The 23,763-nt window shown below is 41.8% G+C and overlaps 1 protein-coding gene across 3 annotated transcripts in view; it reads left to right on the top strand.

Annotated features, from left to right (window-relative positions):
* Positions 1-22,500, top strand: part of RERG (RAS like estrogen regulated growth inhibitor) — a 110,799-nt gene extending 88,299 nt beyond the window's left edge. For all 3 annotated transcript variants that reach the window (XM_054036039.1, XM_054036030.1, XM_054036048.1), the window contains exons 3-5: positions 5,752-5,808; positions 19,307-19,380; positions 21,303-22,500. In XM_054036039.1, coding sequence (XP_053892014.1) covers positions 5,752-5,808; positions 19,307-19,380; positions 21,303-21,710 — 539 coding nt within the window. In that variant the 3' untranslated portion in view covers positions 21,711-22,500. The remainder of the gene's footprint in view (positions 1-5,751; positions 5,809-19,306; positions 19,381-21,302) is intronic.
* Positions 22,501-23,763: the final 1,263 nt, after the last annotated feature.

The following is a 23,763-nucleotide window of genomic DNA, read 5'->3' as shown; positions in this document are numbered from 1 at the left end:
TGTCTTAAGATGTGGGTAGGGGAAACTAAGACAACAGGAAGGAAGTCAGTCAATCATCACAGTGTGAAGAGAGGCAGCTTGGGGGGAAGTGATGGGAGACTGGGAAAGGGAGGTGGGAAATAGCCACTTAGATCCATTCACCTGGCTCTACATTTGCCAGCTCTCTCCCCACCTTCCCTCCTTGCATTCTGTTCCCTCCTGCGTGTATTACTATCTGTTATGTCTACAGAATCAGAGGACTCTATGGAGACAAATACAAGACAACTTACCCCACTTTCTGTCTCATCCCCAGAACTCACACAGATCTTTTATTCGTCAGCTCCCTTGTGCTCACCAAAACCTGTCTCTTTCCTTTCTCTGCCGGTAATGTTGCCGTCTCCTGTCACTCTCTAGGTTTAAGGCCACAGTGGTGGCATTCAATTCTTCTCTCTTTTTCTTGCAACTTTTGGCCTCTTTGCCTGCACACCTTGGTTATCTTTGAAGTCCACTCCAGACAAGGGGAGGCTCCAGGCACCAGCGCAGCAAGCGCGTGCCTGGGGCGGCAAGCCGCGGGGGGTGGCAAGCCACGGGGGGTGGCCTCCCGGTCACTGTGAGGGTGGCAGTCAGGCTGCCTTCGGCGGCATGCCTGCGGGAGGTCCGCCGGTCCCGCGGTTTCGGCAGCAATTCGGCGGTGGTCCGCCGAAGGCGCGGGACCGGCGGACCTCCCACAGGCATGCCGCCGAATCCGCATTACCAGCAGACCTCCCGCAGGCACACCACCAAAAGCTGCCTGACTGCCGTGCTTGGGGCGGCAAAATACATAGAGCCGCCCCTGCTCCAAACAGCTGCTCTCTATCTTTTCCTTCAGAGTGGCTATTTCCCACCTCTCTTTCCCAGACCCACCCCATCGCTCACCCCCAAGCCTCCTCTTCTCAGACTCTGCTGCTTGACTGACTGACTTCCTGTCACCTTAGTTTCCCATGCCCTCAGCTCAAGATACTTCAGTTTACACGGTAAGTGTAAAAATGAAATTTGTTTAAATGGGAAGACAAGTGAATAGATTCCCTAGACCCTCATCCTTCCTCTTTGTGAGCAAGCCCAACTCAAGACACGGGCTCTCTAGCAAGTTGTGACAACATGGCAGCACATGACCGCCTTGGCTGATGATAGCGGATCCACTTCAGTGCAGAGATTTTGTAACAGTGAGCCAGGTATTAAACTCTAAACATTCTTTTTAGTGTAGGATTGCAAAAGTCAGACAGGTAAGAAAAGTTTCCACCTCAACATAAATCACGCATGGGACTTTCAACTCTTCTCGAAGGTTTAATGTACAGCAATAATTATAGGTGACCTCAGCAAGAACTCCTATCCTCAGCTGAATAAACAGAAGGGGCAGTGCTTAGTGTTGTTACCCTGCGCTTCTCTCATTGCACAGTATTACACAGATCATGTCTTTGTGCCTCTTCTGAGGTTATACAAATAAGTGATGAAATGCTGCTGCTAGCCATCTATGGACCACTCGCCCAGCATATGTGCTAGTGCCCTCATAATTAAGGTTGAATCTAGATTTTCCCTTTGACAGAATAGGTGTATAGTGCTCTATTTAAAAAAAAGGAGTAACTATTGAGAAGGTCTTGAATGGAGCTGTTTGGAATATTACTTGTGAAATTAGGAGAGGTATTGAAATTTGCCCCCTTTAAGGTTCACTGAGTTACGGTAAAATTATTTGGCCTGTTGCATGAAATTTTCTATATTAGCAAAACTTTCATTGGCATGTGGAATATATACCAATTTCTGAATAGATGTGGAATCTTCATGGCAACTTTTCACATTGTATTTTGAATTTCAGGCTGGATTGGTTGTGATGGATCACATACTATTAGTTCTGGATTCATGACTGAGTGAGAGTCTACTCTCCTAGAAGGCTACAGGGTTAACAGAAACCATTTGAAAGCTTTTCTCTGAAGGAGAGATTGTAGTTAGGATGCTTTCTGGATGCTTGTCAGGAAAACCCTGTCCATATATTATTTCCCCAGTCCAATATAAACTTTCTATTAAAAAAAACCAAACAATTCAAAGTCAAGGCTAAGGTCTTGCCTACAATTAAGAGTTTTGCCTCTTTAACTATGCCATAGTTAAGTGGCCAAAACCCCATTGTGCAGCTGCAGTTATACGGTACAAAAGTGCTTATAATATGAGTATAGTTTATTCTAGTTCAGCAAAGTGAAATAAGTGATACCATTATAAAACACCTTATACTGATGTAACTGCATCTGCATTAGGGCTTTTATTGGCATAATTATGCAAGTAAAAAAAAAAAATCACACCTTTACTGATATAGTTATACCAGTAAAACTTGTGAAAAGTTTAGACCAGGCCTAAGAAATGAAGCAGTCAAATGTCAGGTATTTTGAGAAGTTAAGATTGAGCCTTAAACCTTAACTTCAGCCCTTGTGCCCACATTTTAAAATATTGTCTTTCTAGAGTTAAATTTGCAACTTGCATCCATCATAAAACCCTATTTAACTCTGAAAACTTTTGTCCTGGAAAATTAGTTTGGCCTGAAAATTGCCATATCCACTCTAATCAACTTTGTCTTTAATTTTCTTTATACTTCTCAGAAATATTCTAACAGCTGCTTTTAAAAAAAACCAACAGATTATCCAAAAATTACCCCAATTTGAACCTGACTTTTGTCCAATGTTGTCATCTCTCTGAGGAATGTCTTATTAATATTACCTCTCCAAACTTTTATGTTTAGTTAAGTGTTCTTGAAAACTCATGGTCTGGCATATTTGAAGAAAATAGGTTGTAACTAAGCAAAGTTATTAACTATATTTTTTCGATCAAGATCTTTTTGAGTAGGAACAGAAATTGTGTATGTGTTGCCCTATATTGGTTGGTTGCAGCTTAGAAAGAGCATAGAAATTATCACTTTGGCTAGCAGCCAGCAGAGCTTTTCCTCTCGTTCAAATGGAAGAGGCCTGTGTTTTTCAGAGCTAAAGCAACAGGGTTTCTGTCCCAGCTCTGGAAATGTGTATTTCATTATAGAGAAAGGATTTTAATTGTCTGTTGTTGGTGAATGGCCTAGAATTGTCACTTCTAGAACTGTGGATTCAAACCATTCTTTTGTTTCAAGTTAGATCGCTTGAATTTCATCTATACTAGACTCAAACCATCTTAGATTTTTTTAAAAAGAAATAGACAAAATCAGGCATGATCATATAGTATATAAGCATTAAGATTTTGCTCCTAAAATTGAAACTTACTGTGACTCATCTGATGCTCTAATGTATTTATTGCACGATGCATGTATAGAACTACAATTTCATTAATGAATTTGTTAAACAAGTAGATGGGAAGTGCTATAGCTGGATACACAAGATGGCAAGTAGACAAGACAAGGAGGATAAATTGTTTCAGGAGAATGGTGGTGAGAAATGCTCACACCCCAAGAGAAAAAACAAACTATTTATCAGATTTATAGATTTGCTTTATGATATTTAAAAGACCTAAGTCAAGATTTCAAAAGGGACTGGTTACTTTGAGTGCCTCAGGTTTTTCTGGATGCTCAACTTGAAATGCCTTAAAGGGGCCTGATTTTCAGAAGGTAGGTGTTTGGAACACTCTAAGGCATTTCAAGTTGGGAACCCAAAACAGCTAATCCCTTTTAAAAATCTTGGGTCCCCTGGTCATTACACTGCCAATATTCAGCAGCCAGGCCCTTCATTGGTGTGTGTTTGTGAGAATTTGTAAGCTACTTGGAAAAGATAAATGTAAATGGGGGAGTGCCATCTCAACCTTATCAATAGCATTTTCACTGCAATATTATATGATGGAGTAAACAGAAGCAGTTAAATTCTGTATATTTTATGCATAATTTTGAGGGATTAAGTGGGATTTAAGTGGTGCAGAGGCCTGGTGTTTTCCCTATAAGCAGAGATTAATTCTACTCACAAGTAATTCTACTCACTTAGTGATAAATACAGGCAAATAGTCTGCATTTAACTGAATATCTGAACCTGCAATGAGACATAACTCAAAAATTGACACAGCGGGATAAATTTACTTGTACAAAGGTAATTACCAAAGACACCCAGGGACATAGCACAGTATTCAAAGTTCATCCGCTTAAGGGAGCATTTTCCCCATCTAAAACATCTGTGCTGCCATGGTAGTAGATAATTAAGAAAACATAATTAAAACTACTCACTGCTAATTCACCACTCTGAAGGAAAATATCTACAGAGGTGCAGGTGAAGCTTTGTTCATAGTCACGCCACATCCATCCAAACTCAGAAGAATAGTACATCAGCTGCTGGAATTTAGAATTCAATCCTATGTACAGTGGATGAAATTCATCCTTGTGCCGATGGCCAGGACACAGAGTATGTACCACTTAAAGCCATGAGAGGGATTTGATACTTTTCCTCTGTAGTGGAGTGAATTTCACCCAATGCGAGTTTTGCCTAGGTAACTCCTATTGGATCAAGTCCTTTATAAATTGCTCGTGACCTTGCACTTGTGTTTCTTCTAATATAATACAGGTTAGCTAAAATGAATAATTTCCCATTATGAAATGAAAACTAAACATACTTTACTCCCCCAAATATATTCAACTGCATGAATAGGGATGTGCGGGGGAAATAAAGACACCAAAAGCTCCATTGGCTATTACTCAAGAAGTAGTTTGAAAACAGAATTCCAACACATAATTTTTACTATACTACTGAACAAGGATTGTAACATACTGTAGCTTAAAAATGGAGGAAACGAATGATTAAGGAGATGCAGAGCCTGTTGATCTATTTATGCATACACCGGTTCCAGTATTGACACCCATCACTGCAGTATCCCAGTGCCCCCCGAGAATAAAATGGCAACAAAGTGCCCAGTTTACCATCTTCCTGCATTTGTGCAAAAAGAGTTTTTAATGCTATTGAATGAGAATGGTAGTTCTTTTTATAACTGCTTTTCACTGGCTACATCAGGAGCAGGGCAAAGGAGGATCAGGCCCAATATCTTTCTCTTTTCCTTCTTTGCTGGGAAGAGCCAGGCTTATGTTTAAAGCCAGGATTGGGATTGAAAGTTACCATCTGATGGTTCTTCAGTAGCTTATGTGTAGTTGTTTATGAATCTCAGTCCTCTTGTCAATTGGTGCTTTTGTTGGCAATCTCAGCAAAAAAGCTGGGCACTAAAATAAGCTCTTGCTCTTATGGCTGGTCCCAGAAGGATTGAGCCCATAGGCATGCGGGGAGCTTGCTTTGCCACTGCCTTTCCTTTAGATATTCTGTAAATAAACCAAGAAATTCAGTTTCCAGGGCTGTCAATCAGGCATCTTTCAAAACTGGTAAATTCCTCTTTAAAACAACCCCAAAAGAGTATGTACTATTGACACTAAAATTTATGGTGTTGCTTACCTAAATTGCCATAGAGCTGGGCTCAAGACAACATTCAAATCAGGATCTGGATTTTGAACAAAGACATTTGGGGAAAAGTCAGATTCAAGATTCAGGCTTGTCCTGTTATGAAGAGAGAGGTGCTGTTTGTACAATTCCAATCCAGATCTGTGTTTGGATTTAAGCCTTCCATTGCGAAAGCTTGCAGGTGTTTGGATTGTATCTGTGGGTTCAAGTCTATTCTATGAAACCTCTGCACTGTCTCCCCAGGGCTCAGCATTTCTATATAAGCCTACAGTCAAAAGACCCTCCCCTCTGAAGTGAATGAGTCAGGGGTTTTAAAATTTCATGTGAGATATTTTTGTCCCCCCAGCTCTCGTCGTGCGCTTCCTGACCAAACGGTTCATCTGGGAGTATGACCCCACTCTAGGTAGGTTACATTTTATTTTAAATACTTACGGAATGCTGCAGGTGTTGGCTTTGTAGAAGCAATGGAAAGGCATGGTGTAAAGATTCCCAAACCTCATTCATCCCTTAAATATGATGTTAAAGCTTCTCTGAGGTAATTCCCTAGCTCGAATGAACAGCCAACTGATGTGGCACAATCAACAGGTATAAATACATTCAAACAAAGGCTGTTTGTGGGGTTAAAACCTACCCCTATCGAAGTTAACCGGAGTTTTCCCATTGATTTCTGTGGGGCTAGAATTTGACCCATGGAAATAAAGATGTTAGTTTTCTGCTTCGGAGTAACTGCCCACTGTTTGTGGAAGGTAGAAGGGCTAGGGAAGAGTGCTCAAAGGGGCAAGGGAGGAATAACCCTGTGGACAGTCATTTCCTGTGTGCAAATCACTTGGGACCATTGCAATGCACAGAACCCCTGCTGAAATGCTGGAGGTACCTAAACTCACTCAATGCCTACGTTTTTGCAGTAAGTCTATGTTTCTGCCTCTGAGAGCGCACACTGCTGCCTCCCTGTGGGTGTCCAGACACCCATCTCCCACCTAAGCCCCTCAGCGATTTACACACCAGGGGAAGATAGATGTTCAGCTTGAAGGGCTCTATCCGGTAGGTGTGATCAGAGGCTGCCCACTGGATCAGGCCCTCATAGGCAATCTTACACAAAACAATTGGGGGCAGGGTAGGGAGAGGATGACCTCCCTCATCACTTCTTGTCCAGTGGTGAGTGTACTCACCTGGGAAGTGTGAGACCCCCAGTTCAAGTCCCCCTGCCTAAGAGGGAGAAGAGATTTGAACAGGGATCTGCCACTTCTCAAGTGCCCTAACCCTTATAGCATATAGGCATCTCTTTAGATACTACATAGCTGGGTTTACTATGGCTTTTTACAGAGAGAGGTTTGTTTGGTTTGGTTTTGTTCTGTTCTTCTGAAGAATCATATCAATCTGTTTCTCTGTTTAAAGCAACATAAACTGTGTCAGTGTGACATATTTACCCCACATTGAGGATAAGCATGTTTGTCAAGTGCCTTTTCAAATGTAGAACTAAAACAGATGCATACCACACGGCTACTAAGCAACAAGAGATTTTGCCAGAAACACTGAGGCTGCAAGCAACAACAACAAAAAAAGTCATGTTTACAGCTGATTTTCTATATCAGATCCAATGGGATCCGTTAACTCTCCCATGCCAGAAGTGGTTTCCCTTGGCAATTCCCATTTCTACCAGGACTTACATCAAAACTTCCAAGGCACAGGAAATTCACTCTATTTAGAGTTAATAAAACATCATAAAATTCCTTGTCCTGCTGTAATTCCTGAAAGGGATCATACATTTTAGATTAAAAGGAATTTATGGGATTCAGTACCACTTTAAGCTTCAAGATAAAAACTAGAGACTCCATGTTACCTCTGTGTGCAGTGTATTATTATATCTCCAGGACCTAAGTTATAATGTTCAGATGCCACACACATGAAGAGGGAGCATGAATGAGTAGCATGGCTTTGCTAAGGACCCTTGATGCATGGAACTTCCATTTAAAGTGAGGGTCTTGCAGCACTAGGGTTGCTACACAGGATATTATTTCTATACATGTGCCCTGTGTGACAGCTTGGGCAATTTCCTGGACAAACCATATTGAATTAAACTAAATCTTATTGAATTAAGTTTATGTATCATTGTGGGCCAGGGATTGTGTGTAATTTCATAAGGGAGGGGGACCACAACCCACTAATAACAGTTGGGAGTGGTTTGGCAAATTCACTCAGGTTGTAACACCTCCAGAGAGCTGCTACCACCACCTGGAGAGAGGCTCACATATACTGGTTCATACTGGAGTTTACAGGCACAAACAAAGAGAGGAATTTTAATTAAATAGTCTGAGTTAAAATTTACGTGTGACCTTTTTTCTGAACCAACAAATGGACAGGACATTCTGTACCAGGGGATGGGGGGGGTGTAATCTTTCCTGGGAAGGGTTGGATGGATTTGGCTCAGTCTGTGTTATTGTTCTGAGAAAAGGAGTTATGAACTCGTAATCATGGGATAACCCCTTGGTGGGATTTGAAGGATGGTCACCAGCCAGAGTGAATCCTTAGAGTGAGGGGCTGATCTCTGGTAAGCTTATTAGTAGGTTCTTTTATTGTTTTTAATATATTTTCTCTTTAAGGCTTTTACCTTAAAAATAAATGTGCTTGCTTAGAAAGAGCTGAGTGGTAACAGCTTTTGCAATTACACTGTGGACTGTCTCTGAGAAGAAAAGTAGTGCAGGCCTGCTTAGGAAACCAGACTTCACCGAGGAATTCTTATTGTAGGCCAGGAGCTGTCAGCCTTGAAATATCTCAGTCAAGAGGGGGAGAGATATGTGTCTCCATCCAAGAGTGGAGGCAGCTGGGATCCAGAAGCCTAGGGGGTGCCCTTGTTGGACCATAGAGGGGGAATAGAAGTGTAGCTGCCCTGAACTCTGACCCTGCACAACTGTATCACGCTTAATATTTTAATTTTCCATTCTCAACTTACTAGGAATGACAATATCAGCAGAGCTCATTACCCAGAGAGTATTAACTATCAGCCAACTCTTGGCTGCCCTACATCTTGATCATTATTGCTTAGTTAAGCACATTCCTCTATCATTTTCTCGGTAGGTGTTTGCTACCTTTTTTTTTTTAAAGGTACCAAGCCATTGAGGCTAATTGCTAGAGCTCTTTGCGGATACAAAATTTGTATCCGCATCCAATCCTCAAACATGGTCTGTGGATATCGGCACATTTGCAGGGCTCTACTAATTCCTTACCTACCTGGGTATATGAGGCATATCAGTCTCTGCTTATAACAAATCAAAACATTGTGCTCTATATACACACCGAGGATACAGAAGGTGCATAGAAAAAAGAGAGATAGACCAAAGTTGCAAACTTCAAGAGCTAGATCCAGATCTACTGTTGCTCCAAAGTTTGGGGTGTCTGAATTGGGTGTTTCAACTAGATTTTCTCTAGTTAGGATGCAAGTTGGTGGGAAGCGGAGATTTGAGCACCAGGAGGCTTTTACCATACATCTGTTTCTATAACAAGCTCACAATTTCCACTAAACAAGGAAATGTGTTATGGTTTTAAAAAGTCTAAAGACACTTGGCACATCTAGGATACATTTTAACCAGCAGTCTAAAAGTGCTTCACAAACATTAATTATCAACAACACCCCTCTGTGGAACTGGAAATATTTGCTCTCCATTTTATTTTTGCTCTATTTACAGATTAAAAAATATCCATCACACCAAACATAACAGGGTGAAATTCACCTCTGTGGAGAGGACCAGCCCAAGTCCTAAGTACCACTAAATCTGATGCTTTCTGGTTGCTAGGCAATGGCACCATGAGCATTTGTTTGCCACCTCGCTGGCCTAGCATAGGTACAGCACTGTGGTTTACAACAGGCAGGCAGAAGTGTTCGCAAGGGCACAGCTGCAGGATGACCCTTTGGGGCAGCACTGCCACTGCCTGTTGCCATGACAGCAGAAGGACAAGCACATCATGCCTGCCAGACAATATCTTCTCAGGAGCAGAATTATTCACACGTATGCAGAAGCCCCGTGTCCCAGGCAAGCCCTGCAGGTGTGCACAGGCCTTGTGTTGGCCCTTTGTCATAGGGATCCATTTCACCCCAAAGGCCATATTATGACGTCTCAGTGATATTGGTGAGCAGTTATTCAAATGAGTAGCCTCACTGAGTGAAACTCCATTTGAAGTCAATTTGAGTTTTGCCAGGATTTTACCCATTGGCTTTACAAGGATTATTTGTGTGAGTTTCTGTTCACCAGTGTTGATAAGTAGGGATCACAGTCTGAAATCTATGACTCTTCCTCAGAGTATGCTGTGACATGACAGCTGTGATAAAGGCCTAAATTGATGGGAGCTGCAAATATTAGTAATGAAAGAAAAACAACATACAAGGAGATTAGGAGTATGAGAAAATAAAATGAGATTCACCCAGGGAAAGTGCATCCCAGGTGATGCAGGGGAATCCAAAACAAAAAGGGAGGGCATAGGGTTGCCAATTTTGGTTGGATGGATTCCTGGAGGTTTCATCAGATGGCATAATATTTAATTAAAGGTTAATCTTTAATTCCTAGAGACTCCAGGACAATCCTGGAGGGTTGGCAGCCCAAGGAGGGAGAAATTAGGGATATTACAGTGTCAAGCAAGACCTGCTGTGATAGTGGCAACAAACGAGTTTGAAATGTGACAGAATAACAAAGGCCAATGCAATTTTGGGCTGCATATTTACAGTATATATTTTGGTCCAGAACACCTAAATGTGAAAAATCCATGCCCTGGGGAGACAAAGATTACCGACCTAACCCCAGTTTAGATAGTGTTAGGTCGACAGACTAATTCTTCTGTTGACCTAGCTACCATCTCTGGGGGCAGTGGATTACCTATGCCGATAGGAGAACCTCTCCCGTCAACATAGGTAGTGTGTACACGGAAGCACTACAGTCTAAGTATAGACATACACTAAGATTTTTAAAGTAATCTATATATTATATTTAAACTGATATCAGAGAGCTAATAATCTCAAACAATACTATCACTAATTCTAATAGTCTGTTGTATCAAGAAAACTTAAATGGCAACATAATTATAATGTAAGACATTCTTTACCAGCGTCCCCTGTCCTTCACATCCTCCATGAACATATTTTTTTTTCTTATCACAGTCAAATAATACAGTGAAGTTAGAGAAATGCTACAGACAATGGAGTTTGTATTATTTACAAGCAAAATATCACTCCATGGTTTTTTTAATATTACACTGGTAGATTCTTGCCCAAAATACAGCCTTTGGATAAACACTTTACATTTCTACGCACTTTTCAGACATGGAACGTAAACAACTTTACAAACATTAATTCATTAAAACTTGACCACACTTCTTTGAGGTGGAGGATTTTACTGTGGGGGGAGGGACAGCTGCTGCACAGGGAATTTAGGGGAGGGGGGAGCTGATAGGGGGAGCTGATAGGGGGGCTGCCGATCCACCCTGGTTCCAAGCCCCCACCAGCTAGCTGCAACGGGCTGCTCTTCCTGCAAGCACCGGACAAAACAGGCGGCTGCTAAATGACCTTAGAAGGGAGCATTTCACAACTTTAAATGAGCATGTTCCCTAATTGATCAGCAACTTAACATCGAAACAACGTTAACCGGGATGACTTTAAGTGAGGAGTTCCTGTAGCTATATTAAAACACATATTGTTTGCTTGCACCCAGTTTATCAAGCTCTCCAGATCACTCTGAATCAGTGACTTGTCCTCCTCATTATTTACCTCTCCCCCAATTAGGGTGTCATCTGCAAACTTTATCAATGATGATTTTATGTTTTCTTCTGGGCCAATGATACAAATTTTAAATAGCCAAAAAACAACCCCTGTGGACCCCATTAGAAACACATCCACTCGATGATGATTCCCCATTTACATTACATTTTTAGACCTGTTAGCCAGCTTTTAACCCATTTAATCTGTGCCATGTATATTTTATATGTTTAGCTTTTTAAATCAAAGTTTCATGCAGTACCAAGTCAAATGCCTTACAGAAGTCTAAGTATATTACATCAACACTGTTACCTTTATCGACCAAACATGCAATCTTATCAAAAAAAGATATCAAGTTAGTTTGGCAAGATCTATTTTCCATAAACCCATATTGATTGGCATTATTTATATTACTCTCCTTTAATTCTTTATGGAGCAAGTCCTCTATCAGCTGCTCCATTATCTTTCCTGGGATCAAAGTCAGACTGACAGGCATATAATTAACTGGGTCATCCCGTTTACCATTTTTAAATATTGGCACAACATTAGCTTTCTTCCAGTCCCCTGGAACTTCCCCAAAGTTCCAAAACTTACGGAAAATCAACATTAATGGTCTAAGTGAGTGCCTCAACCAGCTCTTTTAAAACTCTTAGATGCAAGTTATCCAGAATTGCTGTTTTAAAAGTGTTTAACTTTAGTAGCTACTGGATGAGGAGGTGCCCCACATCAGCTGGGTACCTGAGGTGTTCTGACTGATTTAGTGCAGTGCATTCCAGTTTGGAAACTGTGAAAACCTTTAGAGAGAGCAGCATTTGCTTCCCAATAGACCAATACCCTCTCCTTACCCCAGTACCAATTTGGGAGGAATCTAGCAGTGACTTTAGACTTTCCTAGTCCTTGAACTCAGGAATTATAAGCAATAGAATTCTGGTTGGCTCCTAAGCAAGGATTTAAGAGGAACAATCTTCTCCACTTTGGCTTTTGCTTAATGCTGTGCTGGAATGGGGCCTTATACTGGGCCAGCTGCAATCTGCTTTCTTGGTGTCATCTGTGAATTTTATTATTGATGCTACTCATTCCTTCTGGATCAACAATGTTAAATAGGATGGGACCCTACACCATTCCCTTTGGTACCATGGTAGGCACCTCCCCTAGACTTAATTTTCCCATTTTCAAAGAATAATTAACTTGACCTCATACAAATTTAAGATATCTTCTGTTGCCTCCCACTGTGCTCCTCTGCAGTGGGAATTTATATAAAATGTATTATGGAAATGAGCTGTGAAAACATTCCTGGTTTCTCTGAAGTATCCATAAGGAAGCAGATGGGCATGGCCTAGAACTTTTTAAGTCCATGACACTGGCCTTTAAAAAGCATGGCAGACTCAAAAGCGAGAGGCCACAATGAAGAACAGCAGAGGAAGAAGCTTGGAACAATGTGGGAATCATTTATTTAATATGTTTTATGTTTTCTTTAATATGAATCAGTCTCAAGATGTAGCATTCTTGATGGCAATGATAAAATACAGCCTGTTTTTATAGCAGCCTTTACATATATACAGTATCCCAAAAGAATGGCTCATTTAACTTGAAGCTTGTCGTGGACATAACTCGCTCTGAGGACTAGTGCCTCTGCTTGGATTGGGGTGGGGGAGAATTAGAAAAGAAAAGATAAAAATTTGAAAAATTCTGAGGCTGGTCAGTACTGACACCGCAAAATCATTTAACATAGCCTAGCGAATCTCGCGCTCTTTCTGATATCATTGCGTATCGCCCTGCCTGGCTTCTGCTCAGACAGTTGGCACAAAGGGGGTTGTAAAATTCAGCCTTAACTTCCATATTTTCTAGACCCACATTTCTGTTTTTTTGTGTAGCTTAATATTGCTGTGGGTGTTGTAAACTTTGCACTGAAAGACAAGCATATGGAACATAGAACATTACCTGTTGAAGCCTTAAGTTTTGTATTTCCTGACTTTTTTGGGTTAAAATTTTTAAGTGATTTAAGAACTTAAATCACATTTTCAAAAATTACTTAGGAGCCTCAGAGCCTAAATCACTAAGACTCAGGTTTTTAAAGCTCTTTAGGCATTGCAACAGTAAGGATCACAATGCTTAATTGATTTAGAAGCCTAAATCTCATTTTCAAAAGGGATTTAGGCACTTAGGAGTCTAAATTCTATTGACAGTCAATGGGATTTAGACTCCTTAGTGACAATACCTTTTGAAAATAAAATTTAGGCTCCTAAACCAGTTAGGCATTGTGACACTGAGCATAGCAATGCCGAAATAGTTTTAAATACCTGGGCTTAAGGGCCTGTCTATAAAAACACTGAATTCACAACAAGTTGGGGTGTAATCTACCACACAATAGTCTGCCATGCACTAAGCATCCATGTGGACCCTGTTGCCCCCCACTAAAATTCCCCAGTGTCCTTTAACCTACGCGCATTTCAACGTGGGGTAGATCAAAGCACGCTAGGGAACTTCTAGCGTGCAGCAGCTAAGGTCCACACTGACAGTTGGTTCGCAGCAAGGTGAGGTGTAAATCTACCCCACACTAGCCTGCAGTGCCCTAAGTGTTTATATAGACAAGCTGTTAGGTGCTTTTGGAAATTTTACCCTTTGCGATTTTTAGCGTGTAACTTTAACATAGCGTGAATGGAAAGCCCCATGCATATTTATGGCTCTGCATATATGACAATAATAAAAAGAGGGGAAGGAATGCATTCAACATAAAAAAAAAATCCTGTTTTATAAGCACATAGGGCCGGATCCTCCACTGGTGTGAACAAACATTAGCTCCACTGACTCCAGTAAAATAAAAGCATGTCATAAGGGCAATAAGAGATGGAGTAGGCAATTATGAGTCACAGGCAAGGAAGAAAAATATTTTTAGATGAGATTTGACAAAAGATGGGTGGAGGGGGAAGAGTCAGAGAGAGAGACACAGACAGACAGACAAAGTCATGCTCTAGTTGGTAAGTGCTAAAGAGAAGATGTCCCTGGTCCTAATAGTGGTAAGATTGAAAAGGGCTGAGAGGAAGCAAGTGAGTAGATGCAGAGAGCAGCGAAGAAAGTCAAAATTTACTCATGCAGCTGGAGCAAATCCATGGAAAACAATATGAGACAACACTAGGTTTGTGTGGAATGGAGGTAAATTAGGTGTGCCGTGATTCACGGTTCTCAAATCAGACCAGGACGAATTCTGCAGGCATATACACCATGCAATGCCAGTGACCTCTATGGAGTTTTACGGGGGTAACAGAGGAGATTTTGGCTCATTACTTTATGACAAATAATTATGGCAAGCACTAGTCTCCTATGCATATTTCTTCATCCAAGGGAAAATGAAGTTTTTAAATGATGGTTTGAAAGTTCAGTGCAATTAAGCAAGCAGAAGTTTACATGCTTGCATCTCATTTCATCTTATCTGCATCTCATTGGTCTACAGACTGGTCTGAAAATTTCACTGAACAGGCTCTCTCGATAGGTCTCCAGTGCTTCCAGGTTGCATGGAAGTGGAAGACACCATGAGCACAAACTTTCTCACGCTATTTCTATACATCACCTTCCAGTGAGGCTGTCTTTTTTTTTAACATTAAAACTAGAGATGGACATGAGCCAAAACTCTGGATGAGAAAGAATTTGGGCCCATCTATACTCAAAACAGACCTGGCTACCATTCAAAGTTTTGGATAAAGTTGTGGAGGTGTTTATTTCATCCAAATTGGTTTGCCTATTCCTATGATAAACATGTTTCTAAAAGCATAAAGCAAAAATCTCCTTTCAGAGCTGTTAGACAACACTTTACCCCCATTTTCTGCTCCCCCCATATCCATGGAATTTGTACTGAGCAAGACATTGGAGTCAAGAGACCAGATCAGCTGGTGTAAGTTGGTGTAGTTCCATTAAAGACAATTTATGCCAACTGAGGATGTGGTCCAAGAGCTACAAAGTGAATCTCAGAGAAAAAAATTGAATTGAAATATGCTCTTCTGGAACAAATGTATTGACCAATTCAGTTTTATTCAGGACAAGAAAATGTGTTCATTCTTCAAGTAAATACAACCCAAATCTCCCTTGAATGTATTACAACCACAGCACAGAGATGCTATCAGATTTATCAAAACCTCAGGCTTTGTAGGACATTCAGAATGCAAATGCATTCTGTGGATCATATACTTCAATATTTTCTCTATATAATTGTAATAGTATTGTTTTTTCATAATGACTTTTAATCCATTGTTCAGAAAAATACAGTGATTCTCTAATACCCTTATTAACAAGATAGCACAAATAAGCCCAGGGAAAGCTTTCAATCTGGTTTTTTGCTTCTTCTTGTAAAAGACTTTCTGCATCTGGGAATTTAGAAGTTCATTAGTTAATGGGGACTGAATAATTGTGCCAATATACTGTAGGCTAAAAAAAATAAACTGACTAATGTTGCTTCAGAAATGCTTTTGGGGCCCCTTGGTATGATCTAAATATTTAAAGGATGAGCTTTAATTTTTCAAATGATGAATCTTGAAAGAGTTACATGTGTATTATTGAAGAAAAGTGCTGCAGAATGAACTATTATATAAAGTGAAACCATCAGAGTAATAAAAACAACGAGGAGTACTCGTTGCACCTTAGAGACTAACAAATTTATTTGGGCATAAGCTTTCGTGGGCTGAAACCCACTTCTTCAGATGCATGGAGTGGAAAATACAGTAGGCAGAATATACAGTTTAGCCCACAAAAGCTTATGTCCAAATAAATTTGTTAGTCTCTAAGGTGCCACAAGTACTCCTCGTTGTTTTTGCTGATACAGACTAACATGGCTACCACTCTGAAACCCATCAGAGTAATGAGATCAACGGTAGGTCCAAAGCAATATGGTCAGCAACCCCTTTTCTTTAAATTACCAAAAATATTATATGACGTGTAACACCCCAATAGCTAACAAGAACTTTCAAAGTTTATAATAAATTGGGGTCAAGTGGTAAGTTTTACAGCCCCATTTCAGAGTTTCTGATGTCGATTGGCTTACCACAGCTCTGACCACAGTAGCTGACTGGTTCCTTAGGGGCCAGCAAAATCCTACTTTGATTCAAGCTTTTATGGACAGAGAAACACAACTATAAAATTTTCCTTCCACCCAGTTGGTAGTAGCCATATAATTACAGTATGGAATTATTACCAGGTCATATTGTGCGTGGTACAGGCAGAAAATCCAAGGCTCAGGAAATTGCCCATAGTCACCTGAAAAGTCCGTATCATAACCATAATTAGAAGACCACTCTCTTCTGTTAGAGCCTCATCAACTAGATCATGCCAACTCCAGTCAAAGCACTTTAACATCTCTGTCGCAGTTTCTCTATGTGTACCGTGCAGAGGAGTAATGATATTGAACTACTGTAAAGCAAGGTACTGTACTGTGTGAAGTACTACAGAAATGCAAAGTCAAGACCATTTAGTTTCAGAAAGGTAATACAACTCAAGATGCCATGGCTGGCAGCCCTGTGCTTTAATCCACTGGGCTTTTAGGAGGCTCCATGCCCTTAGTCGAAATTCATACTTGTCAATTTGAGACTAATAATGGCTTTTTCACAAACATCCAGATAGTGCTAAATATCATTAAAATTGCCCCAAATCCACAAACCTTACTCAAGCTCAAAACCAGATACATCTTTATCCAAAACAACTACCAACATTTCACACCTCTCTTACACATATCAATGCTACACATCCAAGATAAAACTCACCCCTGGGCAGAAGGCCAGAACAAGGCATATGTCCTACATGAATCCCACTTACATCTTATTTTGAAGGCTAACCAGGTAACTGAACTTCTGAAGTGGATCCGAATGCAGAAGGGATGGAGATGACGCCTTCCTCTCTGCCACCTCTTCACTGATGGCCTACTTTTCTGTATTTGTTGTTCTTTTTCCTGTTCTCCCATCCCCAGTATTAGCCTGATATTACGCAGAAAACTGTGAAGTTAATTTTTGCACCAATTTTTGCCCATTTTGACAGTTTTGTAACAAACACCAGTAAGTTCTTGGGAAATTTTAAACAAAATAAAAACTGAAAACAAAGGGACTTGCCATTTGGCTTCCACCTGCCTAACTGATGGAGGGATTTGCCCATTTGTCCATATTGGTGACAGCTGCACCACTTAAAGCAATTTGAGTGATGAGGGCAAGTTACTTTTTTGGTGGGGGAGAGGGTGTTGGGTGGGGGAGAATAATGTGAGAGTTTAAACACATTATTCTGGAGAAGTGGCATCCCTCAGTAGGGAAGAAAGACATTCATAGAACATAAAACCTTTCAGAAGTTCTGGTTCAATAAAAAGTTTCCTTGAGCACATCCTCCCATTCCCATTGAAGAGATTTGCACCAAATAAAATGTAAATCTCCGACAATGAAAAGTGATCAGAATAGCTGGCTACAGTTTTACATCAAGTGCATTTGACTTTTGATGTAGACCATCTGTGAGTTGGCAACAGTAATAAATCTGAATGTTAGCACGAATCATTTTCCAAGTTGTAGGTCAAATGCTATCACACTTAAGTGTCATCTACTCATTAAGATAAAACAAGCGTCCTTGTGTCATTAATTATTTGATTAGTTGCCTATTTCCAGAACTTTAGAGGCAGCAAATGCACCCTTATTTTCCTGTAACCTGGATAGTGTGTATGTTTAAGTCCCCTTGGCAATTCTTATAAATCATACACATTGCTTTGAGTCTTTGCTAGAAAAGTGATGATTTCAGCATGTTTCAAAGAAACATTCTGAAAATAAATCCTGCTGTTCTGTAATTTTATCACAGTGTAAGGGCTATGCTTAGCGGGTAGCATGAGTCGATCCCTGGTCTGCAGCCACACCACTTTCAGCTCTGATCTGGTCAGATTTCAAGCTAAGCAGTGACAGGCATGGTCAGTTTTTTAATTGGAGACCTCCAAATAAGTAGCATTGGTGTTTCAGGAGGTGGCACTCTTCCCTCCAAATCAGTAGAGAAAGTATCATCACAGCATGGGGTAAAAAGGCTGTCTGTTGCTGGTATTGCTGTGCTTTCAGTGAGGCACAAATCCAAGATCCTGACCACTTAAAAAGCGTCCATAGCAATGGACTCCAACCCCCATATGTAATATTAGCAAGTAAGATAATATCTATTGGAACAAGCAGGAATGTGAAGGGTACATCAAGTATTCTAGGAAGAGTTTATAAACAGGCTAAATACGGTTCTGAGAGATGTCCTGAGTGAACCCAGGATTCTTCTTTTAATTACAAGATCTTACACCAAATTCATGTCTGCTGTAAATCCATCTTATCCCATGTGTGTGCATTTAGCTTTTTAATCTAGCGGTAACAATAATATGTATTGCAGAAACTATTTTAACTGAGAACTTTTTTTTAAATCAGTCTAATATATTGAAATATGGAAGCCTGCGTCTGATTTCAGTATTTTTGGCTAGTTTGATATTATAGGAAAATCTTTTGAAAAGAACTTATGCTGATTGTTTGAAAGATATTTTAATATGATTTAGCCCTTTTTCCTCTTAAAAAAATTAACTGAAGGGAAAAAAAATCCATTAAAAAAAAAAGAATAAGTGTGCTACCCTCAGTGCCACATTCCAGTCTGAATAAACAAATTGGATCAAATTCAGCCCTGATGTAAATAGAGCCATAGTCATTGAAACCAGTTTCATTTTTGAAAGTTATGATGATTTTTTAAACATTCCATCACAGAAATGTCTTGGGTTACATGCTCCAGATATTGTTTATATTATTGTCCAATAGGAAGACCCAGGCCTGTGAATATTACTGGATAGCTGGTTAACTTTTTAAATGTTTCAGTCCCTTTGTGGTAATTGCAGAGGTCCCATGTACAAAGGCTGTGTCTATGGACAGTCATAGTTCTAAGATGTGGTATAAAAGAAGGTTATGGGGTGGCACCTGGGGAGAGATGGGTAGATCTTAGCTGTGAGAAGAGGAGCTAGGATGTTCTATGTATGAAAAAGCTCCAATTCATGGACGCTGGGGAAGCTTTACAGAACATCAATACAGTACTTCAAGTTGCATGATAGAACAGTAGCAAGGAACATATAGAAGATTCTGCTCTAACAATCTGCATTTAGATTTTAAACTCTTCTCAAATTGTTTTTATTATTTTTAAGAGTCTACCTATCGTCATCAGGCAACTATTGATGATGAAGTTGTTTCCATGGAGATACTAGACACAGCTGGTCAGGTGAGTGAGAACAGTCCAGAAGATCTGATTCTCATACACGAATAAACAGGAGAAAAGGGGTGAGAGTAAGGTAGCTGCATGACACTTCCGGTGACTAAAATCAAGTAGAGCCCATGCCACTCTGAGCAGTGGCTGCCAGACCCGGGTGCTGCACACAGATCGATGTTTAGAGTTTTGTAATGTGGAAGAGCAGGTGGAGATAGTGTGTGACCATCTGGAGAACTCTTTATTTTACATGCCTTAACTGTAACAAAGGCTGCATAAGGAACTTTAGCAGGTGCCCCAAGGTACTCCACTTCATCATCTGGAAGCAACTGTCTCTGTGCACAAGGAGCTTCCCACATAAATCTGCAAGATGAAGGCTCTGCATGAAATCAGTGCAGTGTCATCTATGGTAACAGTGACCTGCCTGGCCCAGATCACATTACCAGATTTCCCTAATGGGTTATCACTCTTGCCTGGTGCCATTATCCAGAGGAGATACAGACACCCTAGCAGTATTCCTCTAAGTGACCTATGTGGACACCCAAGAGCACCCCATGAAGCTAACCCCTTAGAAAGGAATCACAATACCAGGATATAAGCAGGGCCGGTGCAAGGATGTTTTCCACCCTAGGCGAAACTTCCACTTTGTGCCCTCTCCACTCCCCGAGCCCTGCGGGAGCTCCCTACCCCCCCCCCCCGCCCTGAGGTGCCCCCCTGTGGCAGCTCCCTGCCCCCCCTCCGCCCTAAGGCGCCCCCTCCCCGCAGCAGCTCCCCACCCCCCCGCCCAGGGAGCCATGCGGCAGTTCCCCACCCCAGCTAACCTCTGCTCCACCCCCTCCCCAAGCCCTGCGGCAACTCCCCACCCCCCCTCTGCCCTGAGATGCCCCCCCACGGCAGCTTCCCCCCCCGCCCTGAGGCGCGCCCCCCCGCAGCAGCTCCCCACAGCACCCCTCCGCCCTGAGGCGCCTCCCCTGCGGCAGTTCCCCACACACCCCCTTCACCCTGAGGGCCCCCCCCCCCGCAGCAGCTCCCTACCCCCCAGCCCGGGAAGCCATGCGGCAGCTCCCCACCCCAGCTCACCTCTCTTCCTCCCCCTCCCCAAGCATACCGTCGCTGATCCACTTCTCCCGCCTCGCAGCGCCAATCAGCTGTTTGGCGCTGCAAGCCTGGGAGGGAGAGAAGCAGAGCAGGGCGACATGCTCAGTGGAGGAGGCAGAGCAGAGGTGAGCTGGGGCGGGGAGCTGGTCCCCTGTGTGCCGCCCCCCCCCCTTACTTGCTGCAGGCGGCCCTCCCCGCGCCCCCCTGCACCAGCTCACCTCCACTCCACCGCTGCCCCGGAGCGAGCTTTTGTCCGCCCCCAACCACTTGGCGCCCTAGGCAGATGCCTAGTTTGCCTAGCGGTTGCACTGGCCCTGGATATAGGTGACAAACAGACACTTCCTACCGCCAGCTGATCATACACTATGGTCAGCCATGCACAGCCAGGACACAAGTATAGCTTGTAAGCTACACCCACCAAAACAAACACTGTAAATTCTGCCTCACCATGGCCACCATTCACTCTTACCAAACACCGGCAGGTTCTCACACTGAAAACCACCAGAAACCCATCCAAACCTATCAGACTTTTCCTCAAAATCTACTACAGGGACATACAACAACATTATTCCGCTCACAGCTATAGATCCTTAGGGTCTGATTCTCCACTGCCTTGCACCCTGTGCAGTCATCTCCACCTTTGCAGAATGGATGTAAAATCAGAAAAGTTGTAGTTTTACATCCACGTTGCCCAGGTGTAAATGGCTTTGCACCCTGCTCAGTCATTGAGAGGCCAGCCTAGGGGATGGATGTCTACCTGAAGGGCTTGTATTAGTTTCCCACTGTATTCAGCCAGTGTATGATCTTCTCCTTAAACTGGTGTCCTTCTTTCCAAACAGGAGGACACTATTCAGAAGGAAGGACACGTACGATGGGGTGAAGGCTTTGTGCTAGTCTACGATATCACCGACAGGGGCAGCTTTGAGGAAGTGCTGCCACTTAAGAACTTGCTGGATGAAGTTAAAAAACCCAAGAATGTTACTCTGATCCTAGTGGGGAACAAAGCAGACCTGGACCACTCCAGGCAGGTCAGCACAGAAGAAGGAGAAAAGCTGGCCACGGAACTGGCATGTGCGTTTTATGAGTGCTCCGCTTGCACAGGTGAAGGCAACATCATGGAGGCCTTCTATGAGCTTTGCCGTGAGGTACGGCGTCGTAAGATGGTCCAGGGCAAGACTCGGAGACGGAGCTCTACCACTCACGTCAAGCAGGCGATTAACAAGATGCTCACCAAAATCAGCAGCTAAAAGAATTGTAACTAAGTAGAGAACTGGTGTAGAGAAGATTAGGTTGGGGTGGGGAGGAGGCAGCCAGGACATATTAAAATAAAAGTTGGTCAAAGCTTTACTTAAAAAAAAAAAATCACGTCATCCCTTTTTGAGTATATGAGGCAGATTCCTTTCTACTTTATTTAAATGGTTTTTGAGTGGTAGCATCCACTCCACACCATTTCCATCCAACATCATAGAGACATTCTAAAGGATTGGATGACTCAAAGGATTGGTAATGAGACAGCTAGGTTGCTGGCTCCAATCCAGCCCAGATTGGTAATGATTGAAAATCATTATCTTCTGATGGCTGCTCAGTGGCCTATGAATAATGAGTCTCAGTCCTTCAAGGCATCCTCAGCAGAGAGGCCAAGGACTGAATCACCTGGGAGACTGCTTTATTGTACTCTCCAAAATTGTTATTCTGGCACATTTCACGAACACTAAATTTACACACAAGTTCTTTTATTATAACCCCTCTTTTCTTGTATTATTTTTCCAGCCCAATACTAGTGCCTACATTCTTAGGTATGTATTTAAAATAGGAAAAATATTGCATGACAGTAGAGATTTCAACCGGGGTGATGGGTGAATTTCAATAGGTCTGAAGGACATAAATGTGGCTGGTTTTCAAAGTCTCTCAATCTGCAAAAGTGGGCAGGGAACATAAATAGCTTTTCTGAAGGCAATTTCAGCATTCCACCTCAAAGAACAGAAGTTTGTGTGTGGGGGTGGGGGGTGGGGGGTGGGAATCAAACAAAGATAACCAATCTACTAGTGAAGCTCCAGAGATTCGGTTATGGTTAGTTATGAGTTTTTGATGAAAGTTCCACTTTGCTGCTTTATCCAAAATGATGCATCCACTTTTACGTTAAACTAAAGATAGGCCCAGCCCAAGCCTCAAATTCTGGGACAATTGAGAATTCAAAATCCAAACTCATATGCAGATACAATGTAAATGGCCCCTTTCTTTACAATGGAACAAGCCAAAAGGCCCCAGACTTTCAGGTGTTTAGAACACAGATCTACATTTTATGGCTTGAGCCAATGGTTAGTTTAAACCGGCAGAGAAGACATTTTTAGGCTTTTTTGAGTTTTTAATAGTATTGATCTGATCTTTTAATTTTCTCCTTTCCTCCATCCCTATGGCTTCAGCCAGCTCTTAGCGTTCCCTCTACTTTACTCACCTATTGGCTACATTTCTGGGGCCCTCTTGAGGGGGAAAAGGGGGGGAGAGAGAGAGAGACAGACAGACAGACAGACAGACACACACACACATATACAGGAGCTAGAATTAGGAGGTAGTTAAGAATTTTCGGATTATGCTTCTTTCTTAGCAGTTACATTGCACCCTTTTAGGCAGCTAGGAATGGAACCAAGACTACCATCATGCAGATCACAGGCAATTGGGTGAACCCACTAATAGGAGTCTGAGCAGCTCTTTCCTTTGATTAACATTCCCCTTCTATGCAAATACTCTGAGCTTTATTCTCCACTGCTTGGCACCTTGTGTAGTCATTTAATTTACGCCTGTGCAAGGAGAATGAAAAATGGACAGAGAATGCTATCATAGAGGTAGGCAAGTGGTGATATTCGATTTGTTAGCACTTTGCACAAGTGTAAACAACCACATAAGGGGCAGCATAGTGGACTAAGCCCTCTGCTTCCAGGTGAGCAGGAAACAGGAGTCCTAAAACAGTTTTTAAACCAGGAATGACTTAAAGAGACTCTGTCAAGTTCATTTTCTTTCAAACAATGTCACTAACACTCTCTCTGATGACTGTCATTGAAGGAATTCATACTCAAGTGTACTTTAAAGACCTATATGCTCTTTGTTTACTTTCTGAACTTCATCGCATTTGGGACAGTGAAATAAGACTGTTGAATGTGGAGTAAGTCTTCTTTTTGGTTCTCATAGGCTCACACGTTTTCTGTTGCAAACACTACAATAGAATCTTCAAAGCATGGCTCTGGTCAGAAGAGCAACAAATTGTTACCTTCTCATTCAACAGATCTTCCCAAAACGTGTCAG

The sequence above is a fragment of the Malaclemys terrapin genome, chromosome 1, assembly GCF_027887155.1.
Source record: "Malaclemys terrapin pileata isolate rMalTer1 chromosome 1, rMalTer1.hap1, whole genome shotgun sequence".
NCBI lineage: Eukaryota > Metazoa > Chordata > Testudines > Emydidae > Malaclemys > Malaclemys terrapin.
Note: the sequence above shows the minus strand (reverse complement) of the source record. Positions and strands in the feature narration are given on the sequence as shown.